Consider the following 15,447-nt stretch of genomic DNA (forward strand, 5'->3'; position numbering starts at 1 on the left):
AAATACCACATGAAAATAAATGTTGAAAAAACCGAAATTCTACTGGCAAGCAAGAAACCAAAGATCATAAAGAAAATTAAATTAAATGGGAAAGAGATAAAACAAGTAAAGATGACCTAGGGAGTACAATAAATTAGTAAGGAAGATCAAAAGATGACATAAAGGTAAGAATAGTCATAGCAAAAAACCAATTCAATAAAATGGAAAAGGTATTAATAGGAAACTTACGTCTAGAACTAAGGAAAGAGTTTCTAAAAACTTATGTATGGAGTATAGCACTTTATGGCAGCGAAACATACACAATGGGAACAAGAGATATTAGAAAACTGGAGGCATTTGAAATGTGATGTTGGAGATGAATGCGAAAGATAAAATGGACAGACAAAAATTCTAATGAAGAAGTGCTTAAGGAAGTAAATGAACCCAGAAACTGACAAAGACATTAATAACAAGAAGAGACAGATGGATTGGACATATCTTACGACATAAAAGTCTGATGAGAAGAATAATGGAAGGCAAAATCAAAGGAAAAAGAGAAAGAGAAGACCAAGGAAAAGATACTTTGATCAAATAAAACAAAGCACTGGACTAAAAACATACTACAAGATAAAGAGGAAAGCAAAGAGAAGAATGGAAGGAAATGCTGCTGAATTACCAGTCATAAGACTGATGCAATGCAATAGAAGAAGACCAAAATTCATAACTCATAACATTTTAGCATAGACTTATAGTTACCATTGCATAATCCTAATATTATTTTAGTTATCTGCTCATTTTCATTGTAAATGCAAAACATATGCTGATTAAACTGTCATCTAAGAGAATAAAATTTATTAAAATATAAATTATTATATATAATGTTGGCACTAAGAGTATGGGATTATTCACAAGTCTGTGAAACATTTGAAACATTCACCACTAATAAATTACACAACAGATACTATACTCTATTACAATGAAACAAAGGTATGAACAATGAAACAATTTTTTTTACATACTCAATGTGTCCACCTTTGTGGCAGACACCATTTCATCTCACACATGTGCGAGCATGTCACAGTCGATCAATGTCATAGCAGCAATAATATGGTTGCAAAATTTCTTGAGATTAGTGGGGAGTGAGGGCACAAAGATTGTCCTTCTTGAATCCCTGCAAGAAAAAGTTATTCTTCTTCTCCTCTCTTCCATCATCTATGTGGATGATGATGAGGCCAAATTAACTCTTTCAACTTCTGTCTGTCCCGGGAGAGTCCGAAAAATTCTGTCCAGTTTGGTGTCGCTTGTTGTGATTTGGTTTTCAGGTCCTCTTTTATTTTGTCTATCCATTTAATTCTGGGCCGTCCTTTGAATCTTTTACCTTCCATCGTTGTATTCAGGACTTTAGATAGTAGTCTTTCTGTTCCCATTCTGGTCACACAGCCAAACCGTCGCAGTCTTCTTTCTCGGAAGTGCTTAAAGAAGTAAATGAACCCAGAACATTAATAACAAGTTGCATGGGGTTAAATCTGGTAACTGGTGTGGCCGTCGCTTCAATACTTCATCATCTTGACCTGTGCATTCTATCCAACATTGTAACAAGTTTTTGTTTAGGTACCTTTGTGCTTCAGTGTGGTAATGATTCAGAAAGCTGTCTTATTGATAAATGTAATCATCACTGTCTTCATTAAGCTGTGGCATCAGCCAGTTCCCCAACAGGTCCATGTACATCCACCCTGTGATGGTGGGCTCTGCAAAGAAAAATGGCCAATACATCTTCACCTTCAAAATTGCGCAAAAAACATTTGCCTTTGGCAAGTCTTGCACATGCCCAATGACTTCGTTAGGATTTTTGGTCCCCCAGATTCACACATTGTGCCGATTCACCTTCCTACACACATGAAAAGTTGCTTTGGTGCTGAAGATGAGTGGCTTTACAAAAACTGTCAACTTCAAACCTCTCCTGTAAGTCCTTGCAGAAATTAAGATGCACTTCTTTGTCATTAATGCTGAGAGCTTGATGCAACCGAAGCTTGAAGGGTTTAACCTTTAGCCTCTTACGGGAAATTCATCACACTTTTGTTGCAAGACACAAACTTCGAAACTTGCACATGCAGTGGGATGTGTGCATAGGCTTCTCTAACACGATCCACAGTTTCTTCATTTGGCCCTGGACGTCCTGGCCAAGGAGTGGTGCACAAGCAGCCTTCATCCCAGAATTTCTCATACCACTTCTAGATACTATCGTACACTGGTGGTTCTTTCTGGAATTCTGCTCGAAATCGTCACTACACTATCAAAATGGATGTGGTTCTTGCATATTCTAACACACAAAATGACTTTTCGTGCTTACTCAGCAACTCTTTGCTACTATTGCCTCCTAATGGCAAACCACAGCAAGTAAGTGCTGGAGGTTTCCTCAAACAAACTTGGAAAGTTTGTCATTCTTTCAGTGTAAAACTTACCACTATCTATTGCATAGTTTATTAGTTGTGAATGTTTAAAATGTTTCACAGACTTCTGAATAACCCTGTATAATAAAGTAAATAAGAAGATTGTGTCAGCATTGGGGTTGTTTGTAGTTATTCTAAGTAACAACTACAAGGTATTATATTCAAGCTATAATGATTGGGAGTAGATATACGAGGTGTGACAATTTAATACTCGGAATGCACCTATGAAAAACTTGTGTTCGGAACTATACATTAATGGATACTGTCGCCTTCGAAGTAGTCCTCCTTGTGCAATTGTATGCTGCTTTAGATGGTGTTCCCATTTTTGGAAAGAGGCCTGGAATTCTTTTGAGTTCCTTTATCGCATTATGCTGGATATCAGCAATTTCAGAAAATCTTCGTCCTTTTTTGTGCAGTCTTTAATTTTGGAAACAGCCAGAAATCACAGGAAGCTAAGTTGGGTGAATAAGCAGGATGACCTAATTTGGTAATCAATTTTTTTGGCCAGGAACTTTCTCTCATGATGAGTGCACTATGGCTTGTCAGGTCACAATTCAAGTCTTTTTCTCCGAACAGGATCTCGTAATCTTTTCAGCACCTCTAAATAGCATTGTTGGTTGACCATTTGTCCCTGTTCAAGGAATTCATAGCGAACTATCCCCTTGTGATCAAAGGAACACTCCAGCATGATCTTGAACTGCGAATGTGACATGCGTGCTTTTTTTGGATATGGCGAAATCAGGGTTTTCCACTGCATGATCTGGCATTTTGTTTTGGGATTGTACTGGAAGTATACCAGTTTCATCACCCGTAATTACTCTCAGAAACATGTGCTTATTTGTAGAAAGATCAGTCACAACTTTGAACCCACTGCTGCTTCTGTTCGTCCGTCAAGAGCTGAGGCACAAACTTCACAGAAATCTTTTGCATACACAATTCTTCAGTTAAAGTTACCCTGACTGTTTCTCGATTCATTTGCAATTCATCAGCCATTAATCACACACAATCGTCTGTCAGATCATACCAAATCTCCCACTCTGTTCACATTTGCATCCATCATTTTTGTTTTTGGCTGCCCACTTCTGGGATCATCGTTCACATTTTCTCACCCACCTTTGAATACGCCACTCAAAGACACTTGACTTTTTCAGAGCATCCACACCATATGCCACTTTCAACAGCTCTCAACATTTCAGTAGTAGTTTTGCCAATTTTTCACACAAAATTTGATGTTAACTTGATGCTCCAAATTTTGATCATACATTTTTATGCCAAAATTTACACACAGATCTCTATTGTTTTTGCAATAGCCAACTAGCAAATGGCTCTATTGGCTTAACGTTTACGCACACATTAGTTAAAAGATGTACAAACACGATTACTCACGTGTTTGTACATCCAACCAAATCACCAAATCACCACACGGGTGACACTACACGGCCGTTCCGGGAATTAAATTGTCACACCTCATAGTATATTCAACTAAACATGAAGATAAACTTTTTCAGTGGCAGAAAGTTTCAATTAGAATGATGTTCGTGAATTTCAAAATGGGAAATTGAGACTTTAGACTTATTTGTGCCTATGGTCTGCAGAGGTTTCATCGAGGAAGAAGTGGAGAAATATTTGAGTAATTTAACAAATTATTGTTAAAAATCGTTAAAATTACTCAATTTTAACAAATTAACACAATAACAGAAAAGAGTAATTAATATATTTATTAGCCAGATATTTCATCCTGAAAATTACAGGTCATCATCATTGAGTCATTAGAGAAGGCAACTGCCATAAAGAGGAAAATCTTGTCCTTGTTTGATATCAAACAGCTGCACGGAAAATTAATACTGGACATATAGCCAATATTTTGGGAAAATTTGGAGAAATTAGGAAAGCTAATAATGATGTTATGTACCTACATGGTTTCTGTTTGGGGCTCAGACAAGTTATTATTAATAACATATTCCAACATACAGATGTGCACATAAAGTTCACATGGTGAGAAGATAGAAGAAATAAGGAAAGTCTAATCGACTATGTTATTGTTGGTAGTGATATCTTCATGCTGATTCAGAACATCATTGAGTATACAGGGGATTTGAAATAGGAGACTACCATTATTTTGTTTTGAACAAGAATAAATGAATATCATATTGGGGGGGGGGGGGCATACAAAAGTTTTCTTATATACATTTTTTTTCTTCTCATTTCTGATGCTTAACAAATGGTTAAGCAGCTTTCAGAGGTGAACTCTAGATTCAATACAAATATTCTTCAAGAAAGAATGAGAGAGTTTAAAAACCAGAATTAAACCTTGTAGACGCAGTAAACTCAGATTCAAGAAAACATTGGTTGGTGCAGTCAGAGAAGCATGTGGTCAAGTTGCTTGCAAGGATAGAAAAATCTGAGCTTCATGGTAGACTGAAGGAATTAATGAAGCAATCCTGGAAAAAAAGAAAGCATATCTAAAGTGATAGCAAGTTATATCATTATAACAATAATGCAGTTTCTTGCTCAGACTGAACTGGACAGCGGCTGACCATGGAACATTTACTGGAGTGACAAAGCTTACTTCCCTCTGTATGGTGCTGTGAATACGCACAACTGCAGAATTTGGACAACTGCAAACCCATGCTTTGTGCAACAGATTCCTCTTTATTCCCAAAAGTCACTGTTTGGTGTTGTGGTTTTTACAGCAGAATTCATTATTGGACCTATCTTTTTCACAGAGTTCTGCTAGTCTCATTACCTGCACTGTAAATGGCCAGCGATATGCATCTCTCTTAGCCAATCAGATGATTTCAACACTTCAACAGCATCAGCACCTGGATTCAACAGTTTTTATGCAGGATGGTGCCCCTCCTCACATCACCACCACTGTCAAGCAGTTGCTTCAGACACATTTTACCAAGAACAGAATCGATAGCTGCCATTTTTGCACAACATTTCGAGTGAAACTCTACATTCAGTGGTTGAGCATGCGATTTTGCAATTTCATCATGTTGCCGACAATGGAGGACAGCATATCAAACATGTTGTGTAACCACACAACTCAGTGTATGTACCTTATTTTGTGATGTTTTGAATTACCCACTACAGTATTGCAGCACCATGAATTGCCCTAGTGGCAACTTTTAGAACTAGCATTGGTTTTTTGCACAAAATAAAATTCCATTGCCACACACATCATGTTAAATATTAAATCGTTCTGCTGAGTAATTACCTTTACTCAGCAGAACTTTATATGAACTTTAATTATAATCACCCTGTACTCTGGAATATCTTTGCTTTTACATATGTCTGATATAAGTGGGATCTTATAGATTTAATAAAGATGATTTTTTTTTTTTTTACCTTTCTCTGAGAATCATTAAATATTCTCTTCTAGATGACTCAGTAGGTTCTTGGACATTGTTGACTGTGCAAAACAATATTCTTGTAGCATCTGCATCATCTCTCAATTTATTTCCTCATATTGTAAGTATCACATAATGTTATAATAATTGGGAGTTACTAGTTCATTATAATATGAATTTGTGTAATTTATGCAAATAGCTTCTTGCTCTGAATCTGTATTTTAATATATTTAAGAAGTAACTATTATATCATTGCTCTTTTTTATGTGAATAAAGTGAGAACCAAATAATATTGCTACTGTGATAAGGATAACACTTTTTAAAAATACCAAGCAATTTTAAACCTGGTTTTACTCCATTTCCCAAGTAAGCAAACAGACAAACAAGTCAAGTTTGCGCCTGCAAGTGATGCAAGTCTAGCTGATCCTACAGGTAGTGCAAGACTTGCAGGCGCAAACTTGACTTGTTTGTCTGTTTGCTTACTTGGGAAATGGAGTAAAACCAGGTTTAAAATTGCTTGGTATTTTTAACATTTACCGTAGGTAAAATACTTTCTACAAGGATAACACTGTCAAGTAGAAACAAGAGAGTAGTTTTACTGCAGAAAACTTAAATATCTCCATATACTCTGGAGAGAAAGTTCAGTAGAGATACTTAAGTTCATAAGGAGATTTTATCAAAATTAATACAGGTAATATTAACTACCCAAATGACCATATAGATGAAATATATCATATAATTTATTCTTTATGTCCATGTTATTTTAATGGTGCCCAAATATTATTTCACTTTAAATGGACACTTTATATTTGTGTATTTATTGATGTGTAAACCTGTCAAGGTCTTCTCACTGGTTAAAATTAAATGGTACATAACTTTCAGTAATGTCCATTTGTTTTTATATGTTATTTTCTTCTTCTTGCTTTAATCCTTTTAGCACCCACTGAAGAAGATAGGTTGACTATCTGGCACAAAATCTACCTTGATTAAAAAATTTTACATAATGGCTTTGGTACACACCTCTATGGATGGTTTCTTGTTTTTATATATGAAATTATTGCATAATGCAATAGGAAAACAAGAGAACAGGAAGCCATCTCTGGAAGTTATGTAAGAGTGTGATTGGTAAAAGAGGGGAAATATATGTTTTATATGATAGGCAAGGAGAATACATTGTTGAGTGTGAATGAATGTAATGTCAGTTGAAGTTGAGGATGCAATGGTTGTCATTTGTTTATGTCAAGAGAAGTTTGATGTCAGGGTAATTCCAAGAAGAGAAATCTCCAATTGTCTGGAAATTTGGGTATCGTCAAAATTAATACTTAGAATAAATGGTTCTTTTATATGAGAAATAAGACAGAACTGTTTTTATTAGCATTGAAATTGATGAGGTTATCCGAACCCCATTATAGGATAGCTTGGAGATCGGAATTGAGAGTGGTGCTTGATGTTCTGTAGGTTGAGGTGAGTTGTGTAGAGTAAGGTTTATCAAATGAAAGGGGGAGGAGTGCAATGTTCTGTCATCTGTAAAACTGTGTATTGGGTTGGAAGTCAACTGATGCAGATCATTGATATATAACAGGAAGGGGGATTGGTGAGAGGAGAGAACCTTGTAGAACTCCAGGATTAGTTGAATGGTGGGAGGATAAGGAACCATCCACCATCACACACACAGTACGTCCAGACAGAAAGCTGGCAGTCCAACTACAGAAGTCCTGAGACAGACCAAACAATAGTAGTTGCTTAGTAAGCCTTTGTGCCAGACCAGGTCAAAAGCTTTGGAGATATCAAGTGCAGCCACTTGGGATTCGCCAAACTTCTTCCTGGCATTTGTGCAGAGATGGACGACATATGTATGCATATCTCCTGATGATAGGCAGCAGCGGAATCCATACTAGCAGGCATTTATTAGTTGGCAGCTTCAAGGTAGTGTAGGAGTTGGGAATTGATGATTTTTTCCATTACTTTAGACATGACTAAGGTAAACAAGATAGGGCAGTAGTTGGATGGCAATGACTTGTCGCCCTCTTTGGAAATGGGTTGAATATAGGCCAATTTCCAGGTTATGGGATAGATATCAGTGGACTAAGAGAGTATATACAGCCGACATAGGATAGGAGTCAGTTCTGGTGCACAAACTTTCAAGACAATTGGAAGAATGCCATCAGGGCCTGGAGACTTTTTTGTATGTAATTTGGACAGTATTTTTCTGATCTTTTTCTGGCAATAGGATATAGGGGCATTGTATGTTGGGGATCTGGAATAGTTGGATGGCATTTACCATTGTCAGTTATGCATGCATTGGAAGCAAAGTGTGAAGTCAGAAGATTGGCTTTTTCTGTGGGTGATGATGCAATAGAGCCATCTGGGTATGATGGGGTGGGAATAATGTTGGGCAGAAGTTACGGCCAATTGCTTTGACTTTATAACAGTCCCACTTGGCACTGTTATAATGCCAGACTGCTCTTGTATGGGTGTGGCTATGTAAGCGTGTTGCATGGGGGAGGATATGAGCACTAGATTGTGGTCAGAATTACCTACAGGGCCCACTACTTTCACTGTGTATTTGGGAGTGGTTCGGTTTATCAAGTATTCTGGTTAGCATCTGAACAAGTTGTGTAAGGTTGTTAGTGATGGCGAATGTTTCAGCATCTCTGCCTGCAAGATCTGTATAATTGGAGGATCAAAGCCATTCGGTGTTATTGACATTAAAATCTCCTAGGAGGATGGTTTCGCTGTTGGGAAAGTGGGACTGGAGAAAATCAATTTTTAAGGAGAGGAAATTAAAGAGCACAGAGTGGTTGGTTGCATTGGAGGAGCAATAGAGACAACAAATGAATTTGATTGAGTGGGGAAGGGATTTTTTTAACCAAAGAAGGTCAAAGTTGGGTGATTTAGGTTGGGTGCTCTCTGGCAAGGTATGCGCAAACACCACCCATTAGTCGAAAGGAGTTAAAGAGTATGTAGTTTGGAAGGTTGAGATAAATAGTGTTGGGGGGGGTGAGATTTGAGTTTCTGCCAGAAAGAGTATGTGAGGTTTGGTAGACTGAAGGTGGCAGTGGACACTATTAAGGTTGGAGTTTAGGCCACGGATGTTGGTGAAGTGGATATGCAAGGTTCTGTAAAGCATATATTTGACCATAAGGGTCTTGTACATTTCCTATGCAGTGCCTGCATACTGCTTTCCATGGTGGCTACTAGTGGCATCACTTGATTTTTGCACCAATTTAACTTGCCTGTAGTCGATGATCCAACTGGTGTCTCCATTTTGACATTTGTCTTCAAGTTCCCTTCGAAGATGGCGTCCTTGTTCCCTCTGTGCAAATGTTAGGTCTGGTTGAGCACGTATGCACGATTGGATGCAGGTGTCTTTGAACTAGTTGTTGATCACTGTTATTAATTTAGATGTGCTTGTCGGAGTGTCACAAGTCACTTTTACGAGGCATGGAAAGTTTATTCTGTACTTTCTTTTATTTATGGGCCTGAAACGATGGCACCTGACAATATTTTTAGAATCGATGTTGCATTCATCTGCTAATTGTTGATGTCTACTTTTAATGATTTTCCATCAGAAAGTTCAAAATAACGCATTGAATTTTTGTATTTGGCCTCCATCGAGTCATATACGATTGATGTGATTAGGTTGCGGAGTTCATTTGCAGGCAATGGTGAACTTGCATTTCAGTGCTGGTTGTCAGTTAATTCAAGCTTAGCTCTGACTGCTCATATTTTGGAGGAAAAAGTTTTGTTTATAGCCTTGATGTGCTGTTCGAAGTTTTTGACTCGTAAATGTTGATGAATTTCACAACATTCTTCATATAATCTTTGGAAAAAAAAACTATTTTGATGTAATACTTGTCTTTTCCCAATGAGTGAACCCTCTGTCTAGTGGACATGCCATGATTGGCAGGACCTGAGTTATCACTCATGGAAGTAATCTTGGTACTTTTCTAAATGGACTTGTGCAGATCTGTCTGCCTGCCATTATACGTGAGACCACAAAAAGCAAGGAATCTTGTAAACATGTAGATGGGAAAGAAGAAGAAGGTGATCTTATGCAAAGTGCAGAAATGAATCTAATTTGCAAACCAGGTGGATGGAAACTTGAAGATTTATTTGACAATTTTCTAATCTGTGGATTTTAGAATCATTCCACTAAATGCCTAATATTCATGCCAGCTTGGTTGGCTGAGTGAGAAGTGTCTGTGTTTTTTAATTTACAAGCTGTAGGATTAAATCTCATGTTGATGTAGATGTCTTTGAATGCCTTCAGGTCATAGCTAATTTCCATCACCTGATGTGAGACAAAACAGGATTCTTAGATAGCCTAATCTGTGGTCTGCCTTTATGATATTTTGCCATTAAAAATAATAATAATAAAGAGCTTAACATCACACCACTATACAAACTTCCCTCAATGCTACTATCACCATTTCTACTTTCTTGGGACACAATTCTTATCAGTCATACTCTATCCTCTCTTTCTATTCAATGCATTTTGTTCCCATATCATCCTCACTCAACAACATCTAACAAAAACAATAATAGTTTACGATTATAACAGATCAACTTAAGCACTGTTTTTTTTTCTTACACACACGCACGCACGTGCTCGCGAATGGCTTTTTTGGGGATGGTATGGAATGGTACAGCATACCAACACTTCTATTAAACAGCGACATGTCATATATGGCTGCAATACATTTAGAAATTTGTAATATTCAGTAATTTTTTACACATTTACCTAGTGTTCAAATAAGTTATTTAATGAAATTTGCATTTTACTCTACCTATTATTAAGATATTTGATATAACTATTTTTAGAATTTTAAATTACTTTTATATTTAAATATTAAGATATTTACCCCAGGCTGTGTCTTGCACAAGTTGGGCTTCAAGCAGGATTGTATTGTATTTATTTTAGTGCTACAATAAAACTTTTACTTTGTTCAGTTTGAGACTATGCATCATGATGTTCATTCCAGTTGTTTTCTAATTACACTAAATACTCAGATTATTTTTCAATAAATAGAGTATACATTGACTATGTCTGTGTGCTGTTTTTGGTGCTACAATATAAATTTACTTTGTTTTGCTTGCATCTGTGCAATATGGTGCTTACAGGAAGAGATATGTTTCACTATATAGGATCATTTTCATTCTAGTACTAAACTATTAATATATACCTGATACACACTGGACAAATTCTGATGTCCTTCCTGAAGGTCAAGTACAACTTGAGTCAGTTTGTCTCTTCTCCTTGTGAACTTGTTAAGTAAATCATTTTACTAGGTTTTATCCAACTTTCGCAAATGTTCTGTTCATCCAAGAAGTAATACAAGAAAAAACCAAAAATAAAAATAATAAAATTGTCTTATACCATGAAGTAAAAATTGAAAAGTATTATTAGTTTCTTTTCCCCTACCACAGTTGAGAAATTAAAAAGAAGCCGGAAAATGATTGAAGAGTTAACTACAGAGGCTGTGTAAAGACTGCTTTTGTTCCTGCATTTAACAGCAAGGAATAACTGACATAAATGAATTGCCAAGTTGCTGGACTGTTGATAAATTAAAATGACTTCTCTGCAAAGTGTAACTGGTTAAATTATCAAAATAAGAGACTTGGATGCAGGACCAATTAGGGTATATGCTTCCCCTAAATTCAAGAATATTTGTAATTTTTATTTTTGAAGGAGGTTTATAACGTTTGAGATACAATTTTGCAGGACTTCTTGCCACCTTCCAAGCCCACTCATAGGCATTACTTAGTGGGTTATGACCATACTGTTTGGATGCACATTATGTAAATGAATGGAAAGAACTCTTGGAATGGAAAGGAATATGGGATGAAGATTAAGGAATGAGCAAAATAATCAAGTTGTCTATGTTGGAAAAAGTAGATAGCGACATTTACTATAATTTAGAAAGAAAACATTGTCACACTATGAAGTAACAATGTAGGTAAATACCTTTTTAGTTTTCTTTTAATATCCTTTAAATCTTCGATTTTTACTACCAACAAAGAATAAGTGCGTGCAAATGTTTTTTTTTTTTTTTAATATGATATTCAGCCTGTTTTCTACCCACTACAGGGTGAAGGCCTCCCCATTGCAAGGGGGGGGGGGAGATCTACTTCTCCCATGGTGACCCAGTCCATCTTGGGAGAGTGTTTATTCACTTGTATGAATGAACGTATGAAGATAAAAGACAATCGCAAACATCCATGCTTAGGCGGGATTCGAACCCGCAGCCCTCTTGGCTGGAGGGAGGATACACTGACCATTTGGCCAACCAGGCTGGCATGTGTGTGTGTGTATATATATATATATATATATTGTGTGTGTATTTCCGGCCAAGTGGTTAGCATATCCGCTTTCCAACCAAGTGGCTGCAGGTTCGAATCCCACCATTGATATGGATGTTTGTGATGATCACGTTAACCCTGTCTTTGTGGATTGGGGCATCTGCAACTTTACTGCTTCTTCTAGCAGTAAGCCAACATGTTTGCCGTGTTATACAACCTGTGGACATCGACAACGGGGGATCCTGATAGTCTTTCACTACTTTGGCAAAACAGCAGTCCTCGCAGGACACCTGTCCTTGCTTGGTCTCCTTCCCATGTGTCCAAAGCTTGCTTTAGTTACCATTTAGTGTCCAGGATAGCCCTGGCATTCCACTACCATGTGCAGTCACTGTTTAGAATGGGTGTCCATGTGTAGCTCTGTGGTAAGTGGGGAGTTCTGGCAGTGAACTCCTGAGTTTAGTTACCACTTTTTCTGAATGCTTCCTCATCCTCTTGTTTATTGGGAACCCTCAGCAAGCCCTACCCATGTCATGAAACCATAGCTATGTCATCATCATCATATTCCTGACATGTACCCTCAAGGGGTGTACAGGATATTATGATAGTACTACATGAAGAACTTACATCATTATTAACTTACTATCAACAATTTTCCTCCAAATCAATCTGTTATCTGTCACTACTCCAACATTATCAGATCTTATATTTCTATCTTCTAAGGCACTTTTTACTGTATCAATCCACCTATATCTTGGTCTTCCTCTGGGTCTTTTTCCTGCCAACCTGGCAGAGAACTTGTTTTGCTATTCTTTCCTCTCTCATTTTGTTTAAGTGACCATATCACCTGAGATTAGCTCTGCTAACACATTTCTGGATGCTAACAATGTCAAGTTCTTTCCTAATATCCTTGTTTTTAATATGATATTGCCATTGATGCCATATGTTCATGCCCCTAATCTTTCTCAGGACTCTCTTATTTGTGGTCTCTAGTCTTTGGTCAAGTGTGTTTATTTCTAACCCAGCTCTCAGATAAGTTAAATTAGCTTGAACACTGTATACAGCTAATTTAGTGTTTTGACTAATTTCTCTCTTATTCCATATAAATTTATTCCATAGATACACCAAATGAAAATCAGAATAAAAACAGAAAAACCAGAAGCTGCAGTCAGTACACCACCTTTCTTGAAAATACATTGAACAAGGGAACTTGCTCTTGAAAAAATGCCACCCTTTTTTATCAAGAAGGATTTGAAAGGGAGGGTTGGCAGAATCTCTGAAGTCTGTAAAGAAGCTCCATTCAGCAGATATATACTTATTGAAGCATCAACCAAGACGCAATCAAAAAAGTTACTTTTTGCAACATATATTGGTGGAATGACAATTATGGTTGCCTTCACAAAACTTTAAACTTTTCCACAGGTATGATATTGGAATGGGATCTCCTCTTTATACCAGATGAAGAGATCTGCTCCAGAATGAAAGATCACAGAGTGACAGCTAGAAGGAGAATACTTATACATAGGGATAGCCACCTGGTTCCCACCATTATTATCATACTTACATTTAACACACCAAACTGCCAACATCTGTCAAAGCAGGCTGTCTCAACTGCCCAGTAAGGCTTTACATCCCGAACCCTTTGTGCTGCTTTTCTCAGACTGCCTGTTGTAGTTCTGCCATCTGTTCCAGATGTGCAGTAAAGACCATGAAAGCAAAGACTGCAAGAGCAAAACACCATGCCCTAATTGTGAAGGAGACCATCCAGTTTACTCCCAAGCATACGAAGTGAAAAGATAGGAAAGAGATACAAAAAATAAAAACAGAGCAATGTGTCACTTATCATGAGGTGAAGAGGCAATATATCACAGATATGACAGCGAAATCTGGTAACCCCTCTTACAGTAATAAGGTAGCTGTTAATAAAAAAAGAAGTAATAATTGGGATCCAAACCTGTATGTTTATCCCACCTTCTCACAATTATAACATCCCTGAACAACATGACTTACTTGCCATCATCTTTGACCAAACGGATACTAATTATCATGTACTCACTCCTGAGGACATGCCAAAGATAGTCCCACTACACAAAAAATTCACTAATAAAAAAGATAATGGTATATGCACTGCAGAGGATCAAAATGTCTACTTTGCATCCCATTGTTGCTTACCAGATTTCAGAACCTTATGCTTTGCAACATTAACTGACAGTTACATACTGTTTCCCATCATACAATCTATTCCAGCCTTCCTGTAAGGCTTCACTGATTGAGTTAATAAACTCGATCAGTGAAGCAATTTCATCTCCTTTATTATTGATATCCTTGGCATTTGTAAATAAACACAGCAGTCTTAGCTGTGTTTATTTACACTAAATAGTCTTACCCAAGCCGCCTTTTGGTTGTGATTTCCCAACCACACATGCCCTTGCCCAATCACTTTTATAACCACTTATCCCATATTCTCAACTATCCCTCCCTCTCACATCCTGATCCATTCCATTTCTATGCTGATCATCCCCATACACATTTACTACTACTTCCAACATCCACTCTTCCTATGCCATGTTTCCATGTTCCTCTTGTATTCCCATTCTCTCCTTATCTTTCAGACTGTTACTATTTCCATTGCCAAGCACTTCACTCTCTTCCATTCCACTCTCCCAGTCTTTCACTTCATCTCTTACATCTTCTGATCTTTTGATTGCATCAAACACTGGACTTCCTTGTAGTAACAGTTTCACCAGTTCATTCACTCCAAAGCCATTAATGAAATGTACAAAAGTGCAGGGAATGTAAAAAGTCCATGACTTTTTACATTCCCTTCTTCCCTCAGACACATCTAGAAACTGCACTTCCTTCTCCTCACACAGCCCTGCAAGAATATCATTCATGATTCGTGCTTTCCCTCTCAATTCATCATTGTCTATAGGTCATAACACACTGACAACCTTTCCCACTATACTGTTATCTTTCACTTTTCTTATTAAACTCCTGATATCCATCCTTATCCGTATTTGTCAGTTTGTTCTTATGCAATATGCTCCCCAAACTTCAACTCTCTGTCCACTTTTGTTACATTTCTTGCAGTGCAGTTTCATCTATGCAGTGGACAGTGTATAGTTTTTTCTTCCTGAAGAACATAACTTTACACATTGACTTTGCAGCTATTAACTTTTGTCTCCAAACTACTAGTCTTTTTAGATCACCCGCACGATATGTGTATGATCTTTATTAACTGCTTTCTCATCATAATCGACTTCCCCTGTTAAAATCTATGTTATTCATTAAATCTTATTAAATCCTACTGGCTGCGCCATTGTTAATTTCTATGTTTTCTCATTTGAAACTTATTTTCTTAACCT

General features: G+C 37.2%; 1 protein-coding gene across 1 annotated transcript in view; it reads left to right on the plus strand.

Moving 5' to 3' along the window:
- The window catches only part of LOC150109184 (acylamino-acid-releasing enzyme-like), a 467,476-nt gene that overhangs the window by 311,984 nt on the left and 140,045 nt on the right, over positions 1–15,447 (plus strand). The window contains exon 13 of the mRNA XM_090411884.1: positions 5,815–5,903. Coding sequence (XP_090268010.1) covers positions 5,815–5,903 — 89 coding nt within the window. The remainder of the gene's footprint in view (positions 1–5,814; positions 5,904–15,447) is intronic.

This window comes from Typopeltis vanoorti, chromosome 2 (genome assembly GCF_054136105.1).
Source record: "Typopeltis vanoorti isolate ZY-2024b chromosome 2, IOZ_Tvanoo_1.0, whole genome shotgun sequence".
NCBI classification, from domain to species: Eukaryota; Metazoa; Arthropoda; class Arachnida; order Uropygi; family Thelyphonidae; genus Typopeltis; species Typopeltis vanoorti.